Source organism: Myotis davidii, unplaced genomic scaffold, assembly GCF_000327345.1.
Source record: "Myotis davidii unplaced genomic scaffold, ASM32734v1 scaffold21, whole genome shotgun sequence".
Taxonomy (NCBI): Eukaryota; Metazoa; Chordata; class Mammalia; order Chiroptera; family Vespertilionidae; genus Myotis; species Myotis davidii.
The window spans coordinates 1,809,345-1,818,861 of record NW_006292573.1 but is presented as its reverse complement, the minus strand read 5'-3'; the positions used below and the strand labels follow the sequence as shown (position 1 = coordinate 1,818,861).

The 9,517-nt window shown below is 36.9% G+C and overlaps 1 protein-coding gene across 1 annotated transcript in view; it reads right to left on the bottom strand.

Moving 5' to 3' along the window:
• The window catches only part of PRKD1 (protein kinase D1), a 138,206-nt gene that overhangs the window by 22,318 nt on the left and 106,371 nt on the right, over positions 1–9,517 (bottom strand). The window contains exon 14 of the mRNA XM_015565484.1: positions 1–46. Coding sequence (XP_015420970.1) covers positions 1–46 — 46 coding nt within the window. The remainder of the gene's footprint in view (positions 47–9,517) is intronic.

Genomic DNA, 9,517 nt, shown 5'->3' with positions numbered 1-9,517 from the left:
TCTCAAACATACACTCCAAATTTACAACGCCAGGGTGATGAAGGTTCTATTAAAGATAAATAAAGCACTTGAAGAAAATGAATTTTTTGATACTGGTTGGCAAGCTCACAGATTATACAAAACTGCTGGAGCCACAAGCTATGGAGAAACCCACAGTTAAGATTTTTAACACCTTTAAATTCCACATGTGTTACCTTATATTTTTGAAATTTTAACGTCTCCAAAAAATACATTTTAACTTTCTATGCACAGTGAAATTATTTTTTCTATGCTATATTCCAGCATAGAAAAAACCTAAGTTCCAGCACAGTGAATTGCTAATTAAGTTTTAATTAGAATACCATATTGAGAAATCTGTAACTTCTTAGGAACCTCTCCAATATTAAGCATACTGTCTTCAATATGCATGCGAGGCCACCTCACACACTCGGTAGAAATTTAATGTAGAAAAGATGAAATTGGTACATCTGATTGCACTGATGAAACGCATTAGTCAAAACCTTTTGTAACTGCTCTGCTAGCAGAGGCTGTGGTAGCTTACTATGGAAGCTCTGATCATCATGAAAACAGCAAATAAATAAATGAAAAATGAATAATAAATAAATAATTCCTGCACCCCTGCTTTGTCCAGAATACTGTGCTAGGTGGTAGTCCTGCATTGTTCTCAAGAACCTAATAAATATTTCCACAATAAAGTAATGGCTGGTAATGATAGCCTGCATTTGGCTTGACATGTTAATTGTCACACATGTCAGGCAAAATTACTTGCAACTTTTGACGGGCATCTGCAGTGATGCTTAAGTCTTAATGTCTGTCTGGGGTTATCAACAAAAGCCTTTGATCATTTGACCTTTACTCTTTTTTATCTAAATACAATAACAAAAAATCCTGCTATTTAAAACATGATTATATGTTCCACTTGTATGTCAATGAGAAACAGGAAAAAAAACATTAACGAATCTACCTAAAGAATAATAAAAAACAAAAACAAAAAACAGGAACAAACTTAAATGTGCTAACACCTGAACAGAGAAAAACATTAATGAATGTTTTATTTTAGGGAAAAAATACTCAGTGAGTGATAGAATTGTATGTAAAATGAAGTTTTCACAAACTACTTGAAAGCTGAAATGGCTCACCATTCAGACCTCACAGATGAATGCTGAGTGGTGAGCAGCAGAAGGGGCTGGGGGTGGACCTCCATGTAGTCGTCCTCCATGCTGCCCACCAGCAAGGAGAGCCTGGCGCTCTCCTTGGCTATGGAGCCCCACTATGGTTGGCAGAAGCTCCCACGATGGTGACCTGTCTCACAGGGCGTCCTCCCACGACCTGGCAATTTTGATCTCTGCCTCAGATATCTGAGGAGTCTGTTTGATTCTGATGCCTTGGTGACCATCATGCAGCATAATGTGGTCATAGAACATCAAGTTTCTGCATGTGGTCTAAGAGATGCCAGTACATCCCCCCAATGGTCTTTCACCTCAGAGGGCTGAAGTCATTGTTCTTGAAACCGTTAACTGGTCAAATATGGCTACTTCAGATACATGGCCTCCACGTCACTCTCTCCTGGTCATGTGGAGAGTGGGTGGAATGAACAAAACTCACACTCTCACTTCTCAGCTCAGCCTGCTGCTTCTGCTGACTTTGTTTTAGGCTATGAAGGTTGAGGGAGAGAAGGGAGTCAGTAGATGACCTAGAAGCTCTCCTACCTATATACAATGTCAACCCTCCTGTTTCTCTACCTGTATTCCTCTAAGTATCTGAATTCTCGGAGGTACTAAAGTCCTTCACCCAAACATGCCTTTTCTCTACTCCTACAACATGACTTAAGGAGCAGCCCCTATTCAGAAAATTGGACTTGAATTGTTTATCTAATTGGTGTATTTACAGAATGTTCTAGCACAGAAGTATGGAACAGGTTAAGATTGTTCCTTGTCAACTATGTTGGGCCATGTTCACTGTAAATTTGAAGGACTCTACAAATATCCTCTAAGAGCATCGTCATGAAAAGGATTAGGGGAAAATTTTGTTATTTCTTGATAAAGAATTTTAAATCCACTTAGGTTTATAATTAAAAATATATATTCAATGAAAGCACTGAACTAAAGGCTATGCATACACAAATAGTAAAATAAAACATTTTAGAAAAGTTTAAAATCATTCATTTGTTGTACCTGGTCCTTAATCTCTAATAAAAACCTTATGCTTTACAAGTTTGCTAATGAATACATTGAGTGGTAGCTGAAAAATCATTCAAATAGCACAACTTTATTTTTTCTGCATATTTTTAAACTTAATTATGTATGGTTGAGACAAGGCCATCATAAAGCTTACTCATGAGCTGCAATTTTTACATTGAACGAAATGACCGAACTTGTTTTTACATTTGACAATAAAAAAAAACCCCACAGAATATAAGGAATCATACTGTATTTATCCAAATTCTCTATACCATACTGATGAAGAGTATTTCTTTAGTCTAAAGAAGATAATATTTGAAGACTAGAAATAGAAAAAAATGTAAGGTATTATTTTCTGTTATCATGCATAATTCATATTACCTTATTAATACCTTGAGAACAACTCTAAGATAAGCTTCAACCACATGGGTCCATGTGACTTGTTTACACTTTAAATTTTCTATTTAAAATATAACATATATAAACTCTTCTATATAAAATAGCCATTCAACCTTTCCCTCCTAATGTTCAAAGTAACTGAATTAATTTAAAAATGGCTTGATAACTGCAATGTCATCTATAGCATACTAATGTTTAGAAAGAATTTTTGCTAACTTCTCAGTCCTACCTCAGGAATTCAGATAATAAATTCCATGGCAGAGTAAGTACTACAAGACTTTCTGGCCATCTGTTCGTTGCAGTTAAGTAATCTAATTTTCAGGAAATGAAACATTTGGTCAAGTACAGGAAAGAAGAGTGTCCATTCACACATAACAGATTGATGACATATCCATGGGATGAATGGAAGCTGTTTTGAAGTCTGTGGGGGGAAATACCTTTTGGAGATCAAGATAAAAATTTTCCTGACTCAGGTTGCCTAAAGAATTCTTATGTAATCAATGGAGACTATTCACTAAAAGCAAAGGCTTTTATAAAAGCAACAATATGTTATATAATAAAATAAAGACAATTACATCTTTATGTTCACATTCTATATTGTTATATTTTCTGCATTTATGTGAATATTTCATTTGTACCTATGTTTAATTTTAATAGTATTGCTTTATATATATTATTCCATATATAGCTGTGATAAATTGAAGATGTCAGATTTTCCCCATTCTTCTTATTTCACGATTCTTATCTACAATATACGAGAGATGGTAAAGAGGAGAATTAGAATCAACAACTTTTCAACAGGTTATTTAGGAGCAATACAGTCCTAAAATGGGGATTTCTGACTACTTTTCTATAAAAACAAGTAAGTGATTTAGCTCCTACTGAGACAGAATGAAATAACCTTAAACGTGATGAGTCCAAGATCTAAAACCTAAATGCCATGAAGAAGAGAATGAGGGATGTTTGCAGTGGTGTGGGTAGGGACTGAGGTGCCATTCTCAGAAGTATAGCACTCAGGGTTTTCTGCTGATTCTCATTTCTGCCAGTTTGCCAGGGTTGAGAGAAGAACACACCATCTTTCCATTTTCTAATCACAGGCTCTTACAATTTACGCTTCCCTTAATGGCCCTAGAAATCATAATCACCTAATGTCTCATGAAGGGGAAATAGCATGTAATTCCCTGATAGATGCTAAAAAAATGTCATCATGAGGGCAGCAGATGACTATAAAAAGACTCGTTAAGGATAATACTCAAATTGGTAAGGTAAGCTCAGCTCTCTCCTAAATTCCAGAACCTTATATCCAACTGTCTTCTGGGTGTGTTCATTTAAAGGAAAGATGCCAAACAATAGGAACTGGTGTCTTTTCTTCCAAACTCACTCTTCTGGTGATTCCTCTCTTGGTAAATAGCCAGGCATTTTAGTCAGAAACTGACAGTCATACTGAATAGTTAGTCCTCCCTCAATTCTCAAACCAATTGATCACTAACACGAATAGAATCCACCTCCTTACTGTCTCTTACACTGACACCTCATCTTCATTGTCACCATGACAGCCTTGGTCTACCAGTAAGCCTTAACTCTTCCCTAGGGATCTGCCACAGCCTCCCAAATGACTTTATTATAGGTCTTGTTCTCCTTCAATCCATTCTTTAAAGGGCTGCCACTGTGATCGTCCCAGAGGTGATTCTGAATCATACCATCTTGCTTCAATGCCACTATAATCACCACGGGTTTTAGGAGGAGGTGCATGTACCTCGCTAGCAAGGCACATGCGGCCCTTCACTGACAGCTCCTTTTCTTCCTCCCACCAAATACTTCCCCAGCTTCTTCTCTTCTTCTCCCACATATCTACCCATATCTCTGGCCATGCTGAACTATTTTCAAAACAAGCCATGCTCCTCTTCTTTTCTATACTGTCATACATACTATTCTCTCAGCCAGAAACAGATTATTTTGCCTAGTATGAATGCTAAGCGGACAGGCAGCTTTCATGACTACCACAGTCTCTTTATTCTCATAGTCTTTGGTAAACCCTCTTTCATAACAGTTAACATATTTAATTATTGGTGAATCTCTGTGTTTTGCCTACAAGACCACAAGTTCCTTAATAATATTATTGACATAATAATAATAATGTCAATAAAAACACACTACAAGTCTAGACATTAGATTGAAGGATAAAGATTCCCTATATCTGCTTACTTTTCAGCACATGAATAATACTCTTTTTTAAATTGAATTTATTGTGGTGACATTGGTTAATAAAATTATACAGGTTTCAGGTATAAAATTCTATATAATCTGTATAGTATTGTGTTTACCATCCCAAGTCAACTCTCCTTCCATCACTATTTTTCTCTCCTTTACCTTCTTCTACCTACTCATATTCCCCACTCCCAAACCCCTTCCTTGTGTTTTGCCTACAAGACCACAAGTTCCTTAAGGAATATATTTTATCAATTATATTCCCAGTCAGCAGAGTAAGCCTAGTGCCTAGTATGTATTAAATACCCAATACAAGTTTATACATTTCTGTGTTTTGCCTACAAGACCACAAGTTCCTTAATAATATTATTGACATAATAATAATAATGTCAATAAATACCCAATACAAGTTTATACATTAGATTGAAGGATAAAGATTCCCTATATCTGCTTACTTTTCAGCACATGAATAATACTCTTTTTTAAATTGAATTTATTGTGGTGACATTGGTTAATAAAATTATACAGGTTTCAGGTATAAAATTCTATATAATCTGTATAGTATTGTGTTTACCATCCCAAGTCAACTCTCCTTCCATCACTATTTTTCTCTCCTTTACCTTCTTCTACCTACTCATATTCCCCACTCCCAAACCCCTTCCTGCTGGCAATCACCATACTGTTGTCTGTGTTCATGAGTCTTTCTTTTTATTCTTTGGTTAATCACTTCACCCTTCTCATCCAGCTCCAACACCCTCCCCTCTGATAGTTGTCAATCTGTTCTCTTTATTTATGAGTCTGTCTCCACTTTGTTTATTTGCCCATTAGATTTCACATTTAAGTGAAATCATATGGAACTTGTCTTTCTCTGACTAGCTTATGCCACTTAGCATAATACTCTTCAGGTCCATCCAGGCTGTAAGATTTCTTTCCTGTTTCTGTTTTTTTTGTTTTTTTGTTTTTATGGCTGAGTAAGTAGTATTCCATTGTGTAAATGTACCACAGCTTTTTTATCCATTCATCTCCTCATGGATAGTTGGACTGCTTCCAAATTTGGCTATTGTAAATAATGCTGCAATGAACATAGGGTGCATATGTTCTTTTGAATTAGTATTTTGGGTTTCTTTGGATATATTCCCAGAAGTGGAATTGCTGGGTCAAAAGGCCGTGACATTTTTATTTTTGGATGTAACTCCATACTGCTTTCCACAGTGGCTGCATTCCCATCAACAGAGTATGAGGATTCCCTTTTCTCCACATCCTCACCAACACTTTTTGCTTACTGATTTATTGATGGTAACCATTTTGGCAGGTATGAGGTGATGCCTCATTGTACTTTTAATTTTCATCTCTGATGATTAGTGATGTTGAACCTCTTTTCATGTGTCTATTGGCCAACTTTATGTCCTTTTTGAAAGAGCGTTTATTTAGGTCCTTTGCCCATTTCTTTTTTTAAAATATATTTTTATTGATTTCAGAGAAGAAGGGAGAGGTTCAGAGAGATAGAAACATCAATGGTGAGAGAGAATCATTGTTCAGCTGCCTCCTGCACGCCCCACACTGGAAATGGAGCCTGCAACCGGGGCATGCGCTTTGTTTGACTGGGAATCTAACCATGACCTCCTAGTTCATAGGTTTAGGCTCAACCACTGAGTCACACCAACCAGACCTTTGCCCATTTATTAATTGGATTATTTGTTTATTTTTTTAATGTATTTTTATTGATTTCAGAGAGGAAGGGAGGAGAGAGAGAGAGACAGAAACATCAATGATGAGAGAGAACCACTGATCGGCTGCTGCATGGGGAGTGAGCCCACAACCTGGGCATTTGCCTTGACTGGAATCAAACCTGGGACCCTTCCGTCTGCAGGCCGATGCTCTATCCACTGAGCCAAACTGGCTAGGCTGGATTGTTTATTTTTTTCAGTGTTTAGTTTTATAAGTTCCTTAATCATTTTGGATATTAAGCCCTTATCAGATGTATCAGCTAATATGCTCTCCCATTCAGTGGATTGTATTTTCATTTTGTTGATGGTTTCCTTTGCTGTGTAAAACTTTTTAGTTTGGTGTAGTACCATTAAGATTTAAATTATTTTATTGAAGATAGGGTGATGCATATCTGACATATTTAGTGACAGTACATTTTGCATCCAACATGGTAGATATTGATGACCTCACTTCAAGAAAAAAAAAGTACTAGGCCTTTTCATTTTTAGTTCACTTGAATAGGCTAGGCAATCTCAGGATTCTGATGATGAATCATATAATCAGAAATAATGATTTTCTAAAGTCCCAAAGGTATAACTAAGACATCCTGGACTTTTCCAGGTACTGTTCCCTTAAAATATAGATTTGGCCACTGCTTTTGTAAATATTTCAGCATATTTGAAAGGAATAAACATATACTTTTCCTACTGTCAAAGTGATTTGTATTTATTTTATATGTAGCTATTAAAAAAGATACTCATCCATTTCAGCTCATACTCAAAGCCCATAAGGAAACATTCACAGGAAGAGAGAGAAAAGCGGCAGCAGCTAAAGACCATAGTCAGGATATTCCTTTTAAATTACCCCTTCTCTCCTCCCCCCGCTGCCAATTCCCCCTTATACAACTTGTAAAAATCTAATTTCCTATGATTTCATTATTGTCCTGAGGATGAGAAATACAGTACCGAAAATGGATTATTTAGATGATAATGATCATGGTACTTCTACCCCTTACTTGGAAAAGGCCTTACAACTCCTGTCTCTCCATTTTCATTCGATCTACCACTGGACAGATATGACAAGGGAAGCCTTGAGGCCTGGAACATCATTTCAGGGGCACAGTTTCTCTGGACACACTCCGCCTTAGTTTGAATTCCAGCTCTGCCACTTCCCAATTCTGACTTCTGTTTATTGACATAATAATAATAATAATAATAATAATAATAAAAAATAACAGTAACGACAACAATAATGCCTAACCTTGTAACGTAACTAGGACTTAATTACTTATTGTATATAAAATCCCTCAAATCATGCCTGGAGCACAGTAAAGGTTAGTTGCTGTTATTGTGGGGAAGCTTTTCTGTAATTTTGAAATGATCTGGGCCATACATCTCTCTTTAGCTTGATAACTGGAAGTATACCCCAAGTGGCAGAAAAGAAACTTACTTCTTGCCTCTCACCTAACAGAGACTGCATCAGAAATGAACTGCCACAATTTGCTCCTTCTAGTTTGTCCTGCTCATCTTTCCTGTTGCTGTGTATTAAACTTCAGTGATTAGGGCCCTAATCGGTTTGGCTCAGTGGATAGAGCATCGTCCTGCGGACTGAAAGGTCCCAGGTCCCAGGTTCAATTCCGGTCAAGGGCATGTACCTTGGTTGTGGACACATCCCCAGTAGGGGGTGTGCAGGAGGCAGCTGATCAGTGTTTCTCTCTCATCGATGTTTCTAACTCTCTATCTCTCTCTCTTCCTCTCTGTAAAAAAGAAATATATATATATATTTTTTTAAAGAGGCAGAACCTGTCTTTGGGTGGCTCATACATTTAAACTTCAGTGATTGGGGAGGGGCTTCTATTTCACCGCCAATCAGGCGAAGGCTTTATGCTGCAGCCAGGAAAGCCCTCCTGATCCAAAGTGAGCATGGAGGTGATTTGGTTGTGCCAGATGAACGTGTTCCTGTATCAGGTTCAGTTGGCAAGAACTCCATTTCAATAGGCTCATACTTCAGTAGTTAGTTATCTTTTAGTGGGTAACATTTTGGGGGGAAATTTCATGTGTAAATTTTTGGAAATCTACAATAATTTTAATCTAGGACAAAACAAAGCTTAACTTACATTGCCAGAAGAACAAAGGGACACAATGTTACTTCAACAAGACGATTAGATATAATAATCTACCTTCCTGTGAATAGGGACCACTTGCTGACTTTTAGATCAATGGGACCACAATCAAGATGTTCAGATCTCTCCTAGTAAACTGGTTTGCTCACCCCATCCATCAGGACTGGAGTGTACTGTTACTCTTGTTGTGGCACTATGTAGGACAGAATGACCCCGGTTAAATATAGTTCAAATTTCATGGGAGAAATAATGCACTGAAGCATTTCCATTAACTGCTAATGACAACACATACATACTACACCAAAATATCAAGAAAGGTAGTCAACTTTTAGGTGGTTAGCTATCAATGCAAAATTTGCCATTACATTTTTTTTATCTTAAATTCACTGTAAGTCTGTGTATTCTATTAAGTAATACTGGACCAAGAAATTTTTTTAAGAAGACCAATTCAATATTTGCATAGCAAAAAGTCATCCAAGGCCTGATGTCAAACTTCTCTATTACTGTGTATCCATAACCTATCTATACACCTGTCAGTCATTCTGTAGTTCATCAATTGTGGACATGCTTCTACCTAGCTTTTGATTCCAGGGATGCTGCAGACATATGGTAAATACAATGAGTATTCTCCTTTTATAAAAGGAAGAAGCTAAATGCAGAGGGGAGAAGGAGTATGCAGAAAACAACACTTAAGAAAAGCTCTCATCATCTTTCATGTTGTCCCCAGTCTTTCTTGACTTATCAACAGGTGAAAATGCTATAAAAAATATCTCATATTTGCTACACATCGGCAAAAATCCTTCATATTAAAGGTAGGAATGGGACATTTAAAAAACAAAATCCAGATGTCTTAAGCCCTCCATCTGGACTCATACACTGACGCTTCATCAGCACAGATGTT